This window comes from Sphaerodactylus townsendi, linkage group LG16 (genome assembly GCF_021028975.2).
Source record: "Sphaerodactylus townsendi isolate TG3544 linkage group LG16, MPM_Stown_v2.3, whole genome shotgun sequence".
Lineage (NCBI taxonomy): Eukaryota > Metazoa > Chordata > Lepidosauria > Squamata > Sphaerodactylidae > Sphaerodactylus > Sphaerodactylus townsendi.
The window spans coordinates 20559156-20581169 of NC_059440.1; the positions used below are offsets into that span (position 1 = coordinate 20559156).

The window sequence follows — 22014 nt, forward strand, 5'->3', positions numbered from 1 at the left end:
GCCTAGCTGATTAAAAACTTGCATAATAAAAGCACTTCTTAAAAACCAAGTAGGATTAAATAAAAACAAAACGGAAGTGATTAACAGCAGACTAAGCTACACGTGCAGAAGTATGAAAACAATGAAAACGTTGCCCCTCTGCCAGATTGCCACCTGCCTAATCTCAGGAGGTAGGGGGTACCTGAAGCCAGACCTTGGAATATGACCTTAGTGGTTAGGTAGGTCTGCAAGGAAGAAGAAGTAGAAGAAGAAGAGTTTGGATTTATATCCCCCCTTTCTCTCCTGCAGGAGACTCAAAGGGGCTGACAATCTCCTTGCCCTTCCCCCCTCACAACAAACACCCTGTGAGGTGGGTGGGGCTGAGAGAGCTCCAAGAAGCTGTGACTAGCCCAAGGTCATCCAGCTGGCGTGTGTGGGAGTGCACGGGCTAATCTGAATTCCCCAGATAAGCCTCCACAGCTCAGGCGGCAGAGCTGGAAATCAAACCTGGTTCCTTCAGATTAGATACACGAGCTCTTAACCTCCTACACCACTGCTGATCCTTCAGGTATGCTGGTCCCAAGTCATAGACTTTCAAAGTCAACACCTGTATCTTGAACTGTGTCCAGAAACGTGTGTATGTGTGTGTATGGGGGGGGGGGGATATGAGGATTTGAAAGAGAAGGAAAGGAGCCAGACTGGTTTCCCAAACTGATTGCTGAAAGGGATGAAGGCCGGAAAAGACAGAGGGGAGTACCAGTCTCATCTGTCTGTGTGTGCTATTAAAGTTCTGGCTTCAGGAAGCCATTGGGAACGTGGATGATTCCCTAGGGGACAGGGATGCCACGGGGAAGAGAGGGGAAGGCGTGTATGTGTCTCTGTGAACTGGAGGTGGGTTGGCTGGCTCTCCTCCCCCTGTTGTGCCTTACACGGGTCTCCCATTACCTCACTCCCTTTTCCTTGCGAGTACATACCACAATGACTTTTCCAGACAGAGTGGCAGCGTCAAAGCAGCTGGAGAAACATTCTGTCTCCGAGGGGGCAGAGAGTCTCCATTCCAGCAAAGGGATGCGGTGAGGGGGGGTGGGGGGCTGCAGAGACAGCTGCTCTCCTTTCCTCCCTCCCTCCCTCCCCTGCCTTTCTCAGTTGCTTTTTTTCCACAGCAATTAACTGGAGCTGCTCAGTTGCAGAGCTGAACAACAGGAATTGCAAATACAAGGACTCTTTCTTTCATGCTCCCTCTTTCCCTAAGGGGTGTGGGCAACTTCCTCTGAGTCAGTTCCTTTGGGAAAAAGAGAGTCGCGGAGATTCGAAGTGGGCTGGACAGGATGAGTGTGTCAGCAGGTGTACAGGTCGAGCAGGTGTGATGTAAGCAGGCGCTTTGGCAGGATGGGACCAAAAGCAAGCTCCTTGGGGGGGAAATCACAGACGTCACAACTGTAGAGGGCCTCTTGCAGGGGTGTACTACCCAGGGGGACATATGGGGTCAAATGTCCCTGGGCTGCGACCATTTAGTCACATGGGGGAGGGGTGGAAAATCCCCACACCCCTCCTTCTCCCCCCCCCCCCCCAGGGTCCATACACTGACTTCAAGACCTGGTGTAAAATAATTTTGCTCATGGTGGGGGAGGGCGGCTGCCCATTCAGGGGAGGGGGGGGGGGTTCCTCAGATTTTGCATCAGGCTACATTTCCCCTAGACACGCCTCTGGTCTACTGCGATGCATCCATTCTGTGTTCATCCAGACTTGCCCATTCCTCTCTTCTGGGGAAAACTTTTTTTAAAAAAACCCTATCCAAACAGCTCCAACCCCCACCAACCTCCACTTTTTAAAACTTTTCATAAGAGTTGGCTGTGGTCAGCCCCAATTGGCCAGCACCTGTAAGGCCACCAGCACCTACAGATTCAGTCTCAGGAATAATAAAAATAGTTATCTTCTGCCCTTGCAGATGTGAGCTCTTCACCTGTCTGCATTTCTGTCTAGCCTTGTATAGCTGTAATAGTACTGGACCTCTGGCCAGGAGCTGAATTTGACCTTGCCATATCCTGCTCTGAGCTCCTTGGAGGCAGCGTGAGATAAAAACATATTAGACAGATCAACCCATATACGTTGTAAACGCACACCTTAAAAATAACAATGCAATTGGAAACATATATCAGAATAAATACACTGACTGGACAGCCAGGATTGGCTGTAAATCCCTGTTCGTCATACACTTGATGGCAGACCTCAGTTTGCTACTGCAGAATAGGTGAAACAGTCGATTTTTTAAAAAAACAGTAATTATTCCCCCTTTATTTATAGTTTACCTTTCTCTCCCAAAGTGGCTTACATTGTTCTCCAGACCTCCACATTGGACAATATGGAGGTTTGGAGAACTATGTAAGCCGCTTGGCTAGGCCAAGAGTGTGTCACTGTCCCAGTGAACTTCCGTGGCAGACTAGAGATTTGAACCAGTGTCTCCCAGATCCTAGTTCAAAATTCTATAAACACTTGACCAGACTGGCTCTCTAATAACACCCCCCCCTCTCCCAATCAACCTTGGAGTCCAGCTTTAGAGTTACACCAATCCAAGTGGGAATCGCCTGCCTCCCCACCACCACCCTGCCACCCCCAAGGCACAGTGTGCGTCTTTGAGTGAAGAACGGCGCTTGGGAGACTATTTTCCTTCTTAACCTAATTGCTCCTTAATGTAAAGCTGTGATGGAATTAGAGCTTCTTAGTCCCCCCACAGCCCGAGCAGACGGGTTTGTTCCTCCTGCACAGTCCTCTGCGGAGTTTTGTCTTCCTTCAGGACTGAATTCCAGGTAGCACAAATCCTATTTTTGTTTTGTTTTTTTTAAATGCGGACCGACTTTATCTCAAGGACCATCCTGAACGTCAGGTAAGTGCTGGGGGAATGTTCTCAGTGGCGCCGAATGCAAACTGGTCTGCCAGATTCTCTTGCTCTCCTTTCTCTAAGGTGTTCCTGACCTTGGTCTCGTCGGTGGTTGGTTTCGAGAGCAGTGAGCCTGTGTGTTTTGGAGCTGCGGTGTTTTGCATATTGACGCTCAACCTGTGTGTTCTGTGACCCTCATTTGCAGGGTAATTCCAGCCCTGGTTCCGCTCTTCAAAACCGACCATGTTTAGAAAGGAGTGTCTGTGCTTAGGACTGTACCTCTGGTGCCTTCAGTTGAAGGAAGAGCGACGCTTTAAGTCTGGGCATTATTATCCCAGCTCAAAATACGGATATAGATTCCCCCCCCCCCCATACATGGCGAACACTTAAAAAAACCAGTTCTACAGGTTTTTCCATAACTATTCAGCCTAATGAATCCTTCCTTGTAAAGGGGGAGTGAGTACGAATTCCATCCTCTTTTTACGATTGGTGCGGGGATCCGATCGACGAGCACCTGCGACGTCATGGTCTCTGAGAGGCAGTTCAATTCTTGGATCAGTTTGGAGATTTTTTTTAATCTTTTTTTTTTTAAGAAACGTTGAATGAGTGGCCCCAGATGTGTGTTCTTTAAAAAAATAAGTTTCGGCAGATGAGTTCTCTTTCTCTCCCTCCCTCCAAGACTTTGAATGCCTCCTAACAAAGTAAACAGCAAGATTCTCACCCTCTTTATGTTAGGTTTTGCTGGTTGGTCGTCCTGGTAGATTGATTGAGGGCTATACCAATGGCAGTGGTTGTAAAGAGGGAAGGAGACTCAGTTGAAGCTTAACGCTTGTCCGTCTGCACCTGTTTGTCGCTTCTGCACCTCCAAAGATGGGGAAGGCGATCTTGTTGCTGATCTTCAACAGCAGAGAAGCAGGAGGGTCCTTAGGTGTGCTGCTGACCAAGGGTCATTGGGGCTTTAAAGGGGATCAAACCTATTTTCCTGCGAAGGTAGAGTTTGCCCTAGATTTGCGGAAGGAGATCCCTCATCTTTGTGTGACCCTTCCGCCTTGGGGGGAAACCACCCATGGCTTGTAAACATAACCAGTTCTTCGGTGAGTGTCGAGAAGCAGATTGTCAGCCACGGCGATTCTTTTAGAGCACTCCAGTGTTTCCTTTGTTTCAAGCCTACAAGAACAACCTGGGGGCGGTGGCGGTGGAGCAGGTTTATAAAAGTATAACTGGTAGGGACAGAGGGAACGGCGAGGTCTCTGGCCCTTTCCACACATGCAGAATAATGCATTTTCAATCCACTTTCAAAGCATTTTGCAGCTGGATTTTACTTTGTGGAACAGCAAAATCCACTTGCAAACAGTTGTGAAAGTACATTGAAAGTGCATTATTCTGCATGCGCGGAAGGGGCCTCTGTCTGTTCCCCTCTAAACAGTGTGCGTGGGTGTTTGAGTACAGTCGTTTGTTCCACATCACTGGGGCTAGGGGGCACCCCTGCACCTGGAAAACCGTGCAAAAATTTTTGGCCTTCCCTTCGTACCAGAGAACGCTGAAATGGTGGCCAACCACTGCTGCTGTTTTGCCTGAATGAAGCCTATTTAACGACACGTGTAACAGCTTTTTAAACGATATGAGAAACTCGAGACACAAAGATCACTGCAAAATCAGCACGAGATGTCACACGAGGGATTGCCGGCCCACGATAAGCCAAAACCGTGATGGGGAAAGTCGCAGTGAGGAAGGGATAACTTCAATCAATTGGCAGAGAGTTCCGGGGACAAACTGGGGCTGTTTTCCTGCAGTGCCTAATGAAATGTTTGCACTTTGTGTTGCTTTTATCATTTTATATTTTTATATCTGTGTGAGCTGCCTCGAGTCCCTCAGGAGATTGGTGGGATAGAAATGTAAGATATAAATAAATAAAAACAAACTAATAGGATTCATTGCTGCTGCTCGTTCTAATGGAGACTAGCACAGGGTGGCTTTTTTTAAAGAAAAGGATCAGTCAAATTTGCTGGTGAGAAGATTCCTGATGGAATCTTCCTCTCCGAAGGTGGTACAGTCCTGACAACTTGATCCTGGCGATCAAGAAGAAGAAAGGGGCACCACCTTCTAACCAGCTCTGCAGGAGTGTTTTGGCCAGAGTGTTGGAGCAGATAAATGTTGGGTTGGATACGTGAATACTGATAGGGTTATGGTTGCCACCCTCCAGATGGAGCCCAGAGATCTCTCATATTTATCACTGACCTCCAGATGACTCAGATTAGTTATCATGGCAAAAATGTCTGTTGTGGAGGGTGGGCTCTATAGCATCATGACCCCACTAAGGTCCTTCCCCTTCCCAAATATCACCTTCCTGTGGCTGCAACCTTAAAATCTCCAGGAATTTCTCAACCTGGAGTTGGCATCCCTAGACGGGGCTGGTCTGAGGGCGTCTAGCGTTTCCTCACTGGCCTGGGTGTGCAGAGGCATATCTAGGGAAAATGTAGCCTGGTACAAAATCTGAGTCCCCCCCTCGCTCCGTATGGGCGGCTGTCCTCCCCCTCCATGACCAAACAATTTTTTTTGTACCAGGTCTTGAAGCCAGTGTATGGACCCAGGGGGAAGGAGGAGGGTTGTGGGGGTGATTTTCCGTCCCCGTGTGACTAAATGGCCGCAACCCGGGAACATTTGACCCCGTATGACCCCCTGGGTGTTACGCCCCTGCAGATGTGCCCTAAGATGATGGCTGGCCTAGCAATCCACATGGGGCCAGGGGGCTTCCCACTTTTCGTGCCCTGGCTCCATGTCACTCTCTGATGCCTGAGGTAGCTGCATCTGGATTCCAATAGCTCTAACCCACTTTAGACTCAGGCTCCTTCTGGAAGAGGAGCAGGAAAAAAGGAGTTCCAACAAAATAGAATAAAACTGAGAGTGTGATGTGAAGTGAAGGTCTTTCTCCACGGAACACACATGAAGCTGTTTTTCGGTCTGTCAAAGTCAGGACTGTCTACCCCGACGGGCAGCGGCTTTCCAGAGTCTTGGCTGGTAGTTGTCAGCCTACCATTTGATCTTTTTAACTGGAGACAGTGGGGATTGAACCCAAGACCTTCTGTGGGCACAGCAAATGCTTTCACGCTGACCCGCGGCTCCTTCTGCAAGAACAGATAGTCAATATATCACCGGGGAACAGTCAGGCCCATTGAGACTGAGACCAGGACTGGGAGGCCGGGTGTTCTTTCAACTTGAGGCTTCCGGCCTGATTTACGAGGCAGCGTTCACCTTGGCGAGGGCAGCCGTTTGGCAGCGGAAGGCATTTCCCTGTGATTAATGCCCACCTTGGCTTGTGAGGCGGGAGGGCCCAGACATCACCAAGGCTTGTGGTTTGACTTCTTCCGTTGGGGATCTGGAAATCCTCCCGAAAGCCAGAAGGGAGATGGTTGTTTGCCTTGGAGCCTGGCTGCATTGCTAGCAGCAATTAGTTCAGGCACAGCCAGCGAGCGGTGTTTACGGAGATTAGGAGCTGGATTGTGTAAGGAAGAAACGGATACCAAGGACCGCCCAGAGGAATGAGAATCCCTTCAGGGCCAGCTTCTTATACAAAAGAGTGAGGCTTAACAAAAGGACTCTGTGCGAATGGAAGAATGGCATAGTGATGAGAGCATCTGGGAGTCCCAGGTTCTAATCCCTACTCTGCCACAGAAGCTTAATGGGTTTTCTTGGGCTGGTATAGTCTGTCTCAGAAAAAGATGTAGGGTGATGTATTCCTCCACCACAGAACTCAACATGCCAGATCTTCTTCGTTGTAGAATGTCCCGCCTGGGTCCTAGTGCCTACCTAGCCCTGCTCCCCCTCCCCCTCCATTTGAGAGTAAAAATACATGCTGGCATTCAGTCTTGTATTAAAGTGCCATGTTCAATAAGGCACAAAATAATGGTTTTGACGAGGCAGCATGTGAAAATGAATGATAATTCTCAAATTTGCTCTAGACTATATTCTGATGCGGAAGCATACCATTTTCTCAACCACGGCACCTCAACTGACTATACTAACATCTTTTCCTGAGACAGAGTATAGCTCTCTCTCAGCCTAACCTACCTCCCAGGGGTTGTTTTGAGGACAGAACGAAAGAGGGAAGAATAATGTTGCAAGCCGCTTTACGAAGAAAGTGGGGCATAAATAAATAAATAGAACTGGTCACTTGATATTTTTACTTTTTTTTTTTTTAAAAAAGAACACCTCTTCTGCAGGCCAGAGGACCAATTAGAAGCTGCGTTGGTGCCATGCTGCCTGGCCTACTGACCTCACTAAGCCTCCGAGCCCAACCATTAAATGGTTTCCCACCACCATTAAAAAGAATCTTAGTCATTCATTACATTTTATGATTTAGTGTTATTCACTAGCTGTCAGTATATCTTATTATCTTGGATGTCCACTTTTCAGACCACTCCAGACTCCGCCCAGGGCATGCGCCCTTCTCCCCCAATTGCATTCTGCTTTGGCAGTAGCACTTCCACCATCAGCCACAAGATGGCAGCACTCGCTAGCTGTGTTTGCTTCCTGGGCTATGAAGTCCTGAGGAATGGTGGGAGAATCTGGTATGATGGGGTGGGTGGATTGCCTTTGCCTGCTTCAAGGAGGAGATGCAGAAAAATGTCTTATTTTAGTCTGAAATGGAGAAGGCCTCAAGTGGCTGGAATTCTTCCCTCTCCTCTGACCATAATGCCTTTGTGGGGCTCTTGAAAACGACAGAGGAAAGTCTTTTTTCCTTTCATTGCTTAAGAGGGTTCCAGCTTAGCTGGCAACGCCCAAAGACATTCCTCTTGCCACATGCTCAGGGAGGATAATCCACAAACACACCCACATATACATGTGAACACACATGTCTCTGCCTTATATTGGCCATTGGTCCATCAGAGTCAGTCTTGGCTACACAGACTGGCAACGGCTTTCCAGAATCTTGGGCAGAGGTTTTTCACATCCCCTATTGCCTTGAGCCACCGTGGTATAGTGGTTAAGGGGAGGTGGATTCTAATCTGGAGAACTGGGTTTGATTCCCCACTCCTCCACCTGAGCGGCAGAAGCTTATCTGGTGAACCAGATGTGTTTCCGCACTCCTACATGCCTTTTGGGCTAGTCACAGTTCTCTCAGAACTCTCTCAGCCCCACCTGCCTCACAAGGTGTCTGTTGTGGGGGGAGGAAGGGAAAGGAGCTTGTAAGCTACCTTGAGTCTCCTTACAGGAGAGAAAGGTGGGATATTTATTTATTTATTTATTTATTATTAGATGTTTATACCGCCCTCCCCCGGAGAGCTCAGGGCGGTGTATAAATTCAAACTCTTCTTCTTTTCATCTGGAGATGCTGGAGGTTAAATCTGGGCCCTTCTGCAGGCCAGGCAGCGGCTCTTCAAATGAAGGAACAAAAATTTCTGCAGCTCTCCAGTCACAGATTCTGAAACAAAAGATCTGAAAAGAATCGTGGTAATCATAATATGGTGAGGATATGGGCAATTCTCCATCAGAAATCGCTTAGCCCAGTGGTGGTGAACCTATGGCACGGGGGTCAGAGGTGGCACTCAGAGCCCTCTCTGTGGGCACGCGTGCACAGAGTTCGTCATGTGGGGGAGCGGAAAATCGCCTCCCCCCCACACACATCTAGGCTGGCCTTGCTTCTGAGTAAACCCTCCTAGGGCCATGATTCACCCGTTCGAAGCGTTGCACGGTTGCTTCACCAAGCTTACTCCGAGTAACGCGCGCCTCGGAGCAAACTGCTTTTTTCTAAACTAAAACCTCAGTATTCAGGTTAAATTGCCATGTTGGCACTTTGTGATAAATAAGTGGGTTTTGGGTTTGCAATTTGGGCACTCGGTCTCGAAAAGGTTCGCCATCACTGGCTTAGCCTCATTCGCAGAAGTACAGTTCCCCCTCTTTCCCCCCCAAAATTAAAAGTCATGCTTTACTCTTACCCCTGAAACAGAGTAAGAGGTATCCCAGACTTACCAACCTACAATACAGCCTAATTGTAAAGTAGCAAGGCTACCACAGGTAATCCTGCAGAGTGGCAGCAGGCAGCCTCCTTTCTGGATTATCTCTCTCGTGCCCTTAATTACAGAATCAATTTACCCCTCATGGCATATGCTTTGGGAAAACTCTACTGTGTTGTTTAGCAGTCTCTGGGCACCCGACCGCCAGGGCCTCTTGTTCTCTGCCTCGAGTGCACCTGGGATTCCTCCTCTCATAATAACCCCACGGCATCAGCTGGTAGGTGTGATGCTCTCACAGATTTGCATGCAGCCACTCGCTCTTTCTGTTTATTAATCACAAAGTATGTGCCAGATATAGAGAAGAAGGAATTGCCCGTGGAGTGAAAAAGCTTGTGTCAGGGTGACTAGTCAAATACGCAGGGATGTGCAAGAAGAGCAGTAGAGTCAGGTGAAAGGAGCATTGAAGAAGTCAGTGGCACACTCAACCAGAGGCGCACCTAGGGAAAATGCAGCCTGGTGCAAAATCTGAGTTTTCTGACCCCCTATGACCAAATTTTTTTTCACCAGTCAGTGTATGGACCGTGTGTGTGTGTGTGTGGGGGGAGATTTCCTCGTCAAAATGGCCACAGCCTGGGGACGTGTGACCCCATATGTCCCCCTGGGCGGTACACCCCTGCACTCTGCACCTTTTGAGGTCTGAAGTTCTGGTCCAAAGGAGCATTTGTTGCTTTATGCCCCCTGCTACATTTTAAGTGGTGATATCAGGGATTGAGTTTGGGATGTTCTGTACGCAAAGCAAATGCTCTACCTCTAAGCCACAGTTCCGCCCATAAGACAACTTGTCTGTAACAAACGCAGGCTCCAGATGGTGCATCTGCCCATTGATCAGCACACAGTTTATGCACCAACAGAAACCAAATTTTGCACAGATTTGAAAGCCAACAGGGTTTTGGGGTTTTTTTTTGAGAATGTCAAATCTCTTGAGGCTTTGTGTTTTTTTGGATGGGAAGACGGATGGAAGGGCGATCACCTTACTTTTGAAGACAGCTTTGCTTGGTGTTTTGGAAGGGAGAGGGAGAACCAGGCAAACCGCAAATCTAGGTGACGCTTCATTTCTATACAATTCTATACATTTCCATTCTTTCTTCAAATATTCTGGGTAGACTTGTCAGTTTCTAGGTGAAATAGACTAATGTGCAGTCATTATACATTATACAAACTGCAATTCTAGGCGACTGTCACCAGGCAATCTGCGACTCTCGGTGATGCTTCATTCTTGGATAATCCGTTCTTTCTTCACATAGTCTGCATATTGTCAATTTTCAGAGGTCACAACCCTCTCTTGTAGACGTAGCTGTCCCCTAGTCAATTTCCAAACTGTTTGACTCAGCACTTGCTATAGCTTGATTCCTGTATTTAGTGTATTGTCGAAGGCTTTCACGGCAGGCCGGATTCAACTGGTTGTGGTGGGTTTTCCGGGCTGTGTGGCCGTGGTCTGGTGGATCTTCTTCCTAACGTTTTGCCTGCATCTGTGGCCGGCATCTTCAGATTTGTATCATAGAGGGAAGTCTGTTACACTATTTCACTTCGTAATGTTAAGAAGGCTGCATATTAGTCTATTTCACTTCATGGTCATTGTAAAGGTGTATGGTGTAGGTCAGGGGTAGGGAACCTGCGGCTCTCCAGATGTTCAGGAATTACAATTCCCATCAGCCTCTGTCAGCATGGCCAATTGGCCATGCTGGCAGGGGCTGATGGGAATTGTAGTTCCTGAACATCTGGAGAGCCGCAGGTTCCCTACCCCTGGTGTAGGTGTTACCGTAAGAGCAGTGGATAATCTGGAGAACTGGGTTTGATTCCCCACTCCTTCAAGAGCTGTGGACTCTTATCTAGTGAACCAGATGTGTTTCCCCTGCTCCTACGCTTGAAGCCTGCTGGGTGACCTTGGGCGGGTCACAGTTTTCTCAGAACTCTCTCAGCCCCACCTGCCTCCCCAGGTGTCTGTTGTGGGGAGATAACGGGAAAAGGAGTTTGTTAAATGCTTGAATCTCTTTACAGGGGGGAGAGGGGGGTGGGGTGTAAATCCAAACTTCTTCTTCTCCGGTTCAGGCGCGCCTGTGCAAAACTGGCTTTGGGCTCCAGGGAAAGGCAGTCTAAAGCCACTAGAACCGGGGAAGGGGGCGCCGCTTGGCGGTCTCCGGGTCTGGCCCCGCGCCCCTTCCTTTCCCGCTGCCCTTGCTACGCTGGCTCTTGGCCACTGCGGCTGCTGTGGCGCGGCGGGCCAATGGTACGCTCCGGCCGGCGGCGTCTCCTCGGGAGGAAAGTGGTAGGGTCCGCCGGTCCTCCCGCGCCCGCCCGTCGGGCTTGACCGTGGCTTTGTCTGGCCCGTCTGGCTGGGCTGCGGCGGGGCGGGACTGTCGGGGCGCCTGGAGGCCGGCCCCGGCGGAGGCGGCAGCGGCAGCGGCAGCGGCCATGAGGCAGCGCCTGGGCGATTTCAAGGCGCTGGGCGAGGGGCGAGGAGCCCCCCCCGACGGCCTCCTGCAAGCTGTGAGTGCGGCGGGCTGCGGCCAAGCGGAGGCTGCGACGGGGACGGGGAGGGAAGGCATGGCTGGAGTGGCCAGGGGAGCTCCACCATGGCGCCGGATGGCAGAGCCGACGGTGCCGGAGCCCACTCGCAGAGATCCGGCGGCACAGCTGGGTTTGGGGCAAGCGCGTGTAGGTTGGCGCGCAAGCGGGGCTGGCATCCCGAAGGGCACGGCTGCTGGGCGCACGGAGCTCCGAAGCGGCGCGCTGCGGCCAAGGGACGCCGCCGGGTCGAGGCTGCGGCGGGAATGGCTCTCCCTGCCCTGCTTGGGTCTGGGCTAGGCTGGCATCCTCGGGAATTGGGGAGGGGGCGCGGGATGCTGCTGGGCTTTCGCCCCCTTCTGGTGGGCAGTCGGGGCTGGGGAGATTTTCAAACCCAGGGAGGGTGAAGGAACCACATCCAGAAAGATGCCAGGATGGCGGATCCGGAGACCGACCCTGCGTATGCAGGGCCGGATCTACATTTTTTTAAAAAGGGGGGCAAAAGTAAAAAATGGCGCCCCCTTATATTATGTACATATTTTTTCATGTATGTATGTGTGTATAGACACATAGACATATATACATGCACATATATACATACACATATATACATACACTCATATATATACATATATACATCTGTATATATGTATTTATACACACAATGTGTTTATACATTTATACATGCACACTTATAGACATATATACATGCACATATATACATACACTCATATATATACATATATACATCTGTATATATGTATTTATACACACATATATGTATTTATACACACAAACATATACATATGCACTCATGTATACATATAGATATACATATATACACATACATATACACACACACGCACATATATATCCACACACCCATACATGTATAATCAGTGTTTAGAATATGCATATGTAGTCAACATCTCTTTTCAAGGACAGAATCAATGGTGTGAATTGTTAATGAATAATTAGGCTTTTGCATTCTCTTCTCCATCCGTTTTCTATGAATTCCTCCCAGAATTCTTTTTGATGTCAGGACCCCGAGGAAGTTCATAGCCAGACTTATATGTTAGATGCTAAAAAGACAGACTTTCATGAACTCAGGTGCATGGTGGGAGTCATTTGGTGGCGAGAACGCTGGAAAGGAGAGGAGCCCGTGAAGGGACGCATGCCCCTGAAACAAGAATTCTTGAAAGCTCGAGCCGGCAGTATTCCAGTAAGATTGAAATGTGGGAGAGAATGGGCTTGGCTGGGGGAAATTTAAACTCTAGTGAGGGGAGCCAACTACCCCAATAGATCCAAACTCTTTATTCTAGAATCTAGAAGATTAATGGCCATGTTTATTGGTTAGCCAAGGCAAATGCCTGAAGGCCAAAAGAATCCACCGCAGTTGCAAAGACTCCAAGCACAATTTAGGCAATTACAGAAATTCTGACCTCACAGTGAGATAGAGAGAAGTGTGTTTCTATAGAACCAAGAACCGTTTATCAAGATAGGCTCTTCTGTTGAAAATGCACAGGACTCGTCGCTTGCAAATTCTCTGCCATCTTCTTTTTCTTGGATCTTCTTTTTGGTAACGTTTCCTCTGCAGACATTGGGGGGGGGGGGGATATTTGTTGCGTCTTCAAGCCAATCTTCAAAGCCAGGATTTTGCAGTCACTATAAAGTAGTGATCCAGCCTTCCTCGAGGAGACTGATCCATTCAGTATGATGTCACTCTTCTGAGTATCTGTAACTGCACAGTTAATCTCTCTGAAAATACAGTTCCATATTTACCAGATTCAGAATAAACCTAACATACATTATTAAATGTAAAAAGACTCGCTTCATCCAATGTAGGTTTGGGAGGAAAACTTCTACCTTTAATTTTGTCCAATCCTTGAGCTACTTTACTCAGGGTTATTTTAAGGGTACTCACAACCTCTGACTTAGCCGACCACCACGTCTGGCTGGTTTCCTTTAAGTTACTGTCTGTGTATGTCTTCATAATTTCCCATTGTATTGCAGATGATACACACACACACACTCCCCCCCACCCCCAATACTCTCACATAGTTCAAAATAGATGGGATGCATGAACACCTTTTAGGTCAAGCGAGTGAACTAGGCGATTAATTTTTTCTGGAATTTTTGCCAGCACTTCTTTGTGAATTCCCGCCCAATTGGATCCATTGTCATTACTTCAACATTACTTACGTTTCCTTAGAATTTGACTAGCAATATAGTCTCCAGTCTTCTCATGTCATTCTGTTCAAGGAAACTTTCCTTCTTTATTTAACACTTCCCACTCAGTTTTCATAAAACAAAGGATTTGAATCATCTGCGAACAGCGAGGTATAGCAGGAGTACAATCAAACGCGACAGTGAAGTATTTTGCAGACACAGGCAGATTCCTCATGGGCCAAAAACAGCGGTGTGAAAATGGCGTGAAAATGGTGTAAACCCTCTTAAACCATTTTACACCGTTTTCACACAACTGTTTTGGTCCCATGCGGAATCCGCCATAGTCTCCCTCAAGATTTTTTCATGGACTTTCTGAACTATGGGGTCTGTTGTCTTGTTCTGAGTGATGTTTGGCAAGTCAGACCCTTTCCCCTTTTTTAAAGTTATCCAACATGTTTTTAAAGTCGAATTGGGGTTTGCTGAAAGAGCTGGCAACTTCAGAAAATTGGCTCGTTTTTTCAAACACAAGTCACAGCAAGCGTATGTGGATTCTTGTGACAACCTTGAAAAGGAAGAAGAAGAGAAGATTTTGGATTTATATCCCCCCTTTCTCTCCTGCAGGAGACTCAAAGGGGCTTACAATTTCCTTGCCCTTCCCCCCTCACAACAAACACCCTGTGAGGTAGGTGGGGCTGAGAGAGCTCCGAGAAGCTGTGACTAGCCCAAGGTCACCCAGCTGGCGTGTGTGGGAGTGTACAGGCTAATCTGAATTCCCCAGATAAACCTCCACAGCTCAGGCGGCAGAGTGGGGAATCAAACCCAGTTCCTCCAGATTAGATACACGAGCTCTTAACCTCCTACGCCACTGCTGCTCCATTTTGAAGACCATTTGATGCTAGGAAGACCATTTGATGCTAGGAACAGGAGCACATCAATTACAATGCGAATAATTTTGTCCAGTTTTGCTTTTTGGCCTTTTGATTTGTCTAATGCTTTGCCAAAGCCACCGGGACTTTTGACTATTTTCACAAAATAGCTTTCCATGTAACCACATGTGCCATGAACACTGGTGATGATTCGTGCTGGGTCATTTTTCCACGGTTTGTAAGATGGACCACACAATTGGCTTCAGTGGGTGGAGCCAGTGATAAGAATGCACGTGGGAAATCCTGGGATGGGGGAAATTGCCTCCCCTCAACCTTCCTAAAAGGTACCTGCTTTGGTGTACTGTAGAAGACTTTCACAGCCAATGACCGGGCTGCCATGTTCTTTTTTTGGCCTGGATGTCCATGGCTTGTAGTTTTTTGCTCCTAACGTTTACTCTTACCTACGGCTGGCATCTTCAGAGGCACGTCACAGCAAGATGTGTTTCTCTCTGTGGCACCTGCTCCCGTGCTGCTCTGAAAACCACAATCCTTGAAGATGCTCTCAGTGGTGAGCAAAGGGCCCTTTGCACATTCTCGGGAGTAGATTCTGGAGTTTGCGTTGGGAATCATTACTAGTTCTAACTACACATTGCAAGTGGGGAAACACAGAGGAAGGGCATTTTGTTTTACCCGGGCCAACCAGTGGGAAATTGGACTCTGTTGGTATCTTTGTGATGCGAAGAACAGGGGTTTCTGGGGAAGAGGCCTGGCGTCTGGTCAAATGCTCTTTTGTGGAAACGTAGCCATGGGACACTTGGTCCGGCAGGGTTTGAATGACCATATTTGGGACAGAGTTAAAAATCTCTTTGCAGGTCAGAACAGTTAATGTGCAGAACGGCTTGTTCTTCCTATCCCAGCAGTGGGGGAATCGCATGTTATAAGCTGGCATGTGAACGCAAGGCTCTCCCCCACGATGCTTGACTGTATGATGTTCAAGGTACACAGCTGCGACTGGGTATAAGTGGCTGTGGGAACTGGGAATCTGTGAATTGGGGTTAGGATTATTAACATTTTCAAAAAACCCAGAGACACTCCATCTGTCCTTATCTATACATTTTTATCCCATCTTCCATTCCAGGAAGTACTAGCATTATGCAGGATTCTCTAACCCAGCGATGGCGAACCTTTTCGAGACCGAGTGCCCAAATTGCAACCCAAAACCCATTTATTTATCGCAAAGTGCCAACACAGCAATTTAACCTGAATACTGAGGTTTTAGTTTAGGAAAAACGGTTGGCTCCGAGGCGAGCATTACTCAGGAGTAAGCTTGGTGGTAGTCAGTGGCTTTGCTTTGAAGCAACCGTGCAACTCTTCCAACGGGTGAATCACAACCCTAGGAGGGTTTACTCAGAAGCAAGCCCCATTGCCAGCAACCGAGCTTATTCCCAGGTAAAGGATCGCGCTTTAGTTTTTCGCATGAAAATCAGTGAGGTTTAATGGCGCTTAACAGGGTTACCTACACTGCTTCCCCAAAACTAGGTCTTAGGTTTAATGCTAATAATCGAGCCGGGGGGGGGGGGTGACTCTGTTTGCGCGTGCCCACAGAGAGGGCTCTGAGTGCCACCTCTGGCACCCGTGCCATAGGTTCGCCATCACTGCTCTAACCCATTTTAACTCTACAGCACAGGTGTCAAACTCGCGGCCCTCCAGATGTTATGGACTACAGTTCCCATCATCCCCTGCCAGCATGATGGGAACTGAAGTCTATAACATCTGGAGGGCTGCGAGTTTGACACCTATGCTCTACAGCAGCCCTGTGTGGAAGGTTAAGTTGAGAGAGTGACTGTCCCAAAATTACTCACTGAACTTCATGGCAGAATGGAGAACTGGAACCCAAACCTCCCACATTCTTGTCTAACCACTATCCCAAACTGCTCTCTCCCCCCCCCTCGATTGGCCCTACTCTATTGAATGGTTCCGCACAGCCGACTCAGTTGGTGTGATTTTATTGATTTTGTATCCCGCCCTTCCTCCAGGAAGCAAAAGGTGGTTTACGGGTTCTCTCCTCCATTTTGTTCTCACAACAACCATGGGAGGTGGTGTTGGCTCAGAGAGAGATTTCCCCAAGGTCACCCAGCAAGCTGCCGTGGCAGAGCTCGGATTTGAACCTGGGTCTCCCCCATCCTAGCCTGACACCCTCACTGCTGGGCCACAAGACAGCGAGGCTTCCTGAAGCTTTCACCTTCATTGGATGAGGCACTTCCTGCTCCCTGGAGGGGCTGGCGAATGGGAGAATCTGTTATTATTTAGACTTTTGTTGAGTACATCCCCAGGCTGACCCACTCTGCAGGACTGGAAAGATGGTAGTTTAGCCCCCTCTATCCCTGTGGTTCTCAGCAGAAACCTGAAAACTAGGAAGCTCTTCTAGCCGCGTTTTGTTAAGTTCCCACCCAGGACATCGTAGGATTCACACACATCCACCAGGAGCTTCACCGCCACTTGTGGGGAGGGGTCCTCCTGCCCCACAGGGCGGCTTCTTCATATGCTGCTAGAAACGCATGCCACGTATGTGCATTGTGCAAATACACGTGCCCAAGAGCCACAGGTTGACTCCCCATTGGGGGCGGAGCAGTCTTCCCTAGATGTATGAGGTCCTAGCCAGCAGTATCTCCTGTGCTGCCAAAGCCAGTGTTCCAGCATCTCCAATAACAGATGTCGGTGGGTTGCAGAAGGGACTTCCGGAGATCCTAGCGAGCCATCTCCGGCCAGTTTAGACGGGGCTGCTCCATTGACTGGTGTTAGAAAGAGGCTTTCTCATTTTTTAAGGGATTGAGCTGTTAAATGCCCCTCCTACATTCCACCTCCCCAGTCCTTGGCAGCTGATGGTGTGTTTGACCCCTCTGTTTGACCTTGACCTGTCACTGTCAGGTGCTGCCACTCGGCCCTGTTTGGCTCCGCCTGCCGTCGGCTGTAGGGAAGAGCGGTGACGCAATTGTGGGCCAGCCGCTGACTTGCATCGTCGAGCCGTTCATTCAAAGGTTGCAGCCAGCACGGCTATCTGGCAGTGTGGCTGTTGACCGCCTTCAGCTACGTCTTCTCCCAACTCTGGCCTCGTGGAAATAATTGGAATGGAAGCCAGGAGGGGGCCTAGTTTGGTACGATTTGCAGTGTGCTGCCAAGTCATAGAGCACCCAGGCAGCTGGTCCCTCCATGACCCTGGTTCAAATTTATGGTGGCTGGCTGGCACCCAACTGAGGGTTGGGCTTCAGTGATTCAGGCCAGCCCCCCCCCCCCCCCCCCGCCCCAAATCTGCTTCCTTGCTAGAATGCTCACTGGTCAGCATTAGTTTTGAACAGAGCAAATGGAATATTTCATCTGCATATTTGATTAATGGCTGGAAAATCGTATTCCCTTGATTTTAAAAGGTGCCCCGGATTTGTTGAAAACTGCTCTGCCAGCGTGGTGTGGTGGTTAAGAGCAGGTGGATTCTAATCTGGAGAACTGGGTTTGATTCCCCACTCCTCCACCTGAGTGGCAGAGGTTGGTGAACCAGTGGTGAACCAGATGTGTTTCCGCACTCTTACATTCCTGCTGGGTGACCTTGGGTCAGTCACAGTTCTTCAGAACTCTCTCAGCCCCACCTATCTCACAAAGTGTCTGTTGTGGGGAGAGGAAGGGAAAGGAGCTTGTAAACCACCTTGAGTAGGCCACCTTGAGAAAAAGGTGGGGTATAAATCCAAACTCCTCCTCCTCCTCCTGAGCATGAGTGCAAAACCCATAGGTGGCATCCATAATATTAAGTAGCGGCGTTCCTTCCTCTCTGCGGCACAAAATTTGATTTAGATGTATTGAATTATGTGTTATTGTTATGGATAGTTGGGGTAGGATAGATTATGTTTGGGTAACTGTAAATGTGGGCCATTTGTTACTTGTTACATGTTAATATTTGTTGATGTCTTATGTGTTTCAATGGTTTCATGTATGTTTTATGTTCAGTGTGTTTTTTAAAGAAGGAAATTAATAAAAAGTATTATGTAAAAAAAGAGAGGATGCTTTGCAAAGGTTGTGCCAACGGTGACCTGTCTGGACATTGTGGAGAACATGTCCCCTAATTCTTCAGAATTATTGTTTTGATATCTGGGCAATTTTATGAAAATCTATTTGATTAAACCCCCACATGCTTTGGCTAAGATGTTAGGTATCAGGGTTAGGAAAGTGTATCTGGGACAATGTTGCAACTTTTGCTTCCCGGTTGTGAGTGGGAGTTGTGTTGCTTGCCCCTGAACGTATCACAGTTGTTTTAAACGCTTGAATTGTTGTTTTTATAGAAAAGTGTTTGAGTCCAGTGGCACCTTTAAAATCAACGACATGTTCTTCTTGATATAAACTTCCTTCCTTGAGCACACACACGTCTTCAGATAACTTGTTACGTCTGCACTTATATTTAGCTTTGGCTTTGATTGCTTCAGTGATAAATTACTGGTTTTGTTGTTGTTTTGTTGGTTGTGGTTTTGGAAATGGCCTTTTACTGTGTACATTTAAAATTATTAACCTTGCTGGTCCTTGTGAGGGTGGAAAGGTGGGATATACACTTTGTAAACTGAAATAAATAATCACACATGGCTTGAAACGTGGATGCAGGGAGGGAGGAAGTGGTGCCTCCAAACAGTGTTCCTTCTGTCATTGTTGCGTTGGGTGCCAGCATGGTGTAGTGGTTAAGAGCAGGTGCACTCTAACCGGGAGAACTGGGTTTGCTTCCCTGCTCTGCCACTTGAGCTGTGGAGGCTTATCTGGTGAACCAGATTAGCTTGTGCACTCCAACACGTGCCCGCTGGGTGATCTTGGGCTAGTCGCAGTTCTTTGGAGCTCTCTCAGCCTCACCCACCTCACAGGGTGTTTTTGTGGGGGGGAGGGGAAGGGAAAGGAGATTGTAAGCTCCTCTGAGTCTCCGTATAGGAGAGAAAGTGAAGATATAAATCCAAATGCTTCTTCTTCTTGGCTAAACTGATCTGCCCCTTGTTGCTGACTGGGGACCGCAAGCAGATGAGAGAGCATTTCTTCAGCCGTGATCATCGGTGGCGGTCAGCTAAGCCCGGAGGCGTCCCTTCCAGAGGTCACCCTGTGTGACATGGCCGTGTCCCAGCTTGTCAGATCCAGGTGCAAAACTTCCTCAGCTGGGTACACTCTGAGTCACTCCTTCTGAACTTTCCACACACACACACACAGATGGGTGAGAGTCAAGAAGGCAGGCTGGGTCCTCAGTGTGAGGAGAGGAAATGTGCACTCCTTTTCCTGAACAGTTTTAGGGCTGGCTTTTGGGCTGCCATTCTCCAGGGGAGGCCTGGAGTTCTCCCAGAATGGCAACCAATCTCCAGACTGCAAAGATCAGGCTGCATCCTAAATCACTAGGAATTTCCCAACCTGGAGTTGGCAGCCAGCAATGTTCCTATTCACATTCGGCAACCGTAATCGTACCCCATTGAAATGATGATGCGGGTGGGTGGGGAGTGGCATCTGGGGGGTATCCCCCTTGTGCCAAGCGCTCATCTCTGCTTCCAGTTGAGGCAGAAAGACCAGTAAAAACCAGGGTCTCTCCCAGCTGTTTATCAGTTATGTGGAAGTGGCAATTCGGAATGCACAAGCTGTTTGTTTCTAGATGTCTCTGGCCACATGCAGAGCTCCTCCCCCAAAGGTAAATCCCTCTTTTAAAAAAAAATACTCCTGAGCAGAGAAGAGTGCTTTATACAGTACCTCCGCGCTGCCCCCCCTCCTCCCCGCCCCAAACCCTGCTTACCTACCTAGGGTTCTGCCATTGGTGTTGTAGAAACTGCCCTCCCTGCAAAGTAGGCTGGGTCTGATGGGAGGGGAGAGGCTCACATTCTACTCTTGTTTGGCCTTCTTCTTGTGAAGAGTTTCTGCTCCACGGGGTGGTTTAGTGTTCTGGCACGGTCTGTGCCATGCTCATGCACAGACTGTTCCAAAAATGCAAGCTCACTTCCCGCCCCAATGTGACGCCCTGTCCCTTTACGCCAACACTCGCTTGTGGACAGAGAGCGAGAAATGCCCGGCTGGATTTCCTTCTTTCCCCAGAATTGAAACTGGCCAAGAGGGGAACCCTGTGGCTAAGGCCAGCAAAATCCATATAAAAACAGGCTCTAATTCCTGACGCCAAATGAAGAAGCAGCGTTGGATTTATACCCTGCCTTTCTCTCCTGGAAGGAGACTCAAAGGGGCTTACAATCTCCTTTCCCTTCCCCCCCCCCTCACAACAAACACCCTGTGAGGTAGGTGGGGCTGAGAGAGCTCCAAAGAACTGAGACTAGCCCAAGGTCACCCAGCTGGCATGTGTGGGAGTGCACAAGCTAATCTGGTTCACCAGCTAAGCCTCTGCCACTCAGGTGGAGGGGTGAGGAATCAAACCTGGCTCTCCAGATTAGAGTCCACCGCTCTTAGCCACTGTACCACGCTGGGGTGTCATTCTATCTCAGCATTCTACCACCTCTTTCTTATGTGCGTGTGCATCAAGCATGGCCTTGGGCTGCCCTTGCCGAGAACTTTGTGATGCGCAGAAGGGCTTGGCTCATGTTTTCCTAGACTTGGAACAAAATTCTGCCCAGTCCCTGCCTGGAAATCAGCAATATTACCTTCGATCTCCATGGCAATAACCCATAATAACCCCAGCCCCACCAGGCGTTGAAGATTAGATTTGGAATACTCCCTGATTCCAAGCCCGCAACTTCTGATATTGCCAGAGCTGCTAGAAGGGGCAAGAGGCTGCCTCCAGTTGGCGCCTCTCAAGATGGCAATTTGGTCATGAAGAAAACTTCCTTTTGACAATTTGCTTTCCGGAAGTGCCACTAGCTTGCAGCATGGTAGAAATGGCAGATGTCTGCTCTGGTCAGACCAGAATCTCAGCCAGTTGTCACACTCAGATGATGTCATACCAGCCAGGAATGTCAGTCACAGGGCGACACACGTGACTAAGCCGTCGCTCACATGGAGGTGGCATCCGCTTTAAAGTAGCGTTCAGGTATGAATGCTATGCTGCCGAATGAAGCTGGTGCCGTTGTGCATGGTATTTTGGGAGAAGAGGCATGTGTGAACGCTGTCATGCCAGCCCCTGTGCAGGTGATCCAGACAACCCCGCTTGGGTAGGGGGTCATAGCTTAGTGGCAGAGCATCTCCTTGGCATACAGACGGTCCCAAGTTCAGTTCCAGGCATCTGCAGTTGAAAGGATATGGTATGTGAAGAGAAAGACTCTGGACAGCCAGTGCCGGTCTCAGAATATGGTACTGACCTTGGAAGAAGAAGTCGTGTTGGATTTATATCCCCCCTTTCTCTCCTGTAAGGAGACTCAAAGGGGCTTACAAAGGGGCTTACCCCTGTGGGGTAGGTGGGGCTGAGAGAGCTCCGAAGAACTGCGACTAGCCCAAGGTCACCTAACTGGCATGTGTTTGAGTGCATGAACTAATCTGGTTCACCAGATAAGCCTCCACAGCTCAAGTGGCAGAACGGGGAATCAAACCCGGTTCTCCTGATCAGAGTGCACCTGCTCTTAACCACTACACCACGCTGGCTCTCAAATGGTTGGATTCAGCATAA

The 22014-nt window shown here is 48.7% G+C and overlaps 1 protein-coding gene across 5 annotated transcripts in view; it reads left to right on the forward strand.

The window, feature by feature from the left end:
• Positions 1-22014, forward strand: part of PLEKHG5 (pleckstrin homology and RhoGEF domain containing G5) — a 102419-nt gene that overhangs the window by 27630 nt on the left and 52775 nt on the right. Inside the window, exon 1 of one of the 5 annotated variants that reach the window (XM_048518715.1) lies at positions 11114-11358. The exons of the other annotated variants lie outside the window; for them this stretch is intronic. Within the exon in view, the coding sequence (XP_048374672.1) occupies positions 11284-11358 (75 nt within the window). The 5' untranslated portion in view covers positions 11114-11283. Of the gene's footprint in view, positions 1-11113; positions 11359-22014 lie in introns of those variants that run through there. 5 annotated transcript variants of the gene reach the window in all.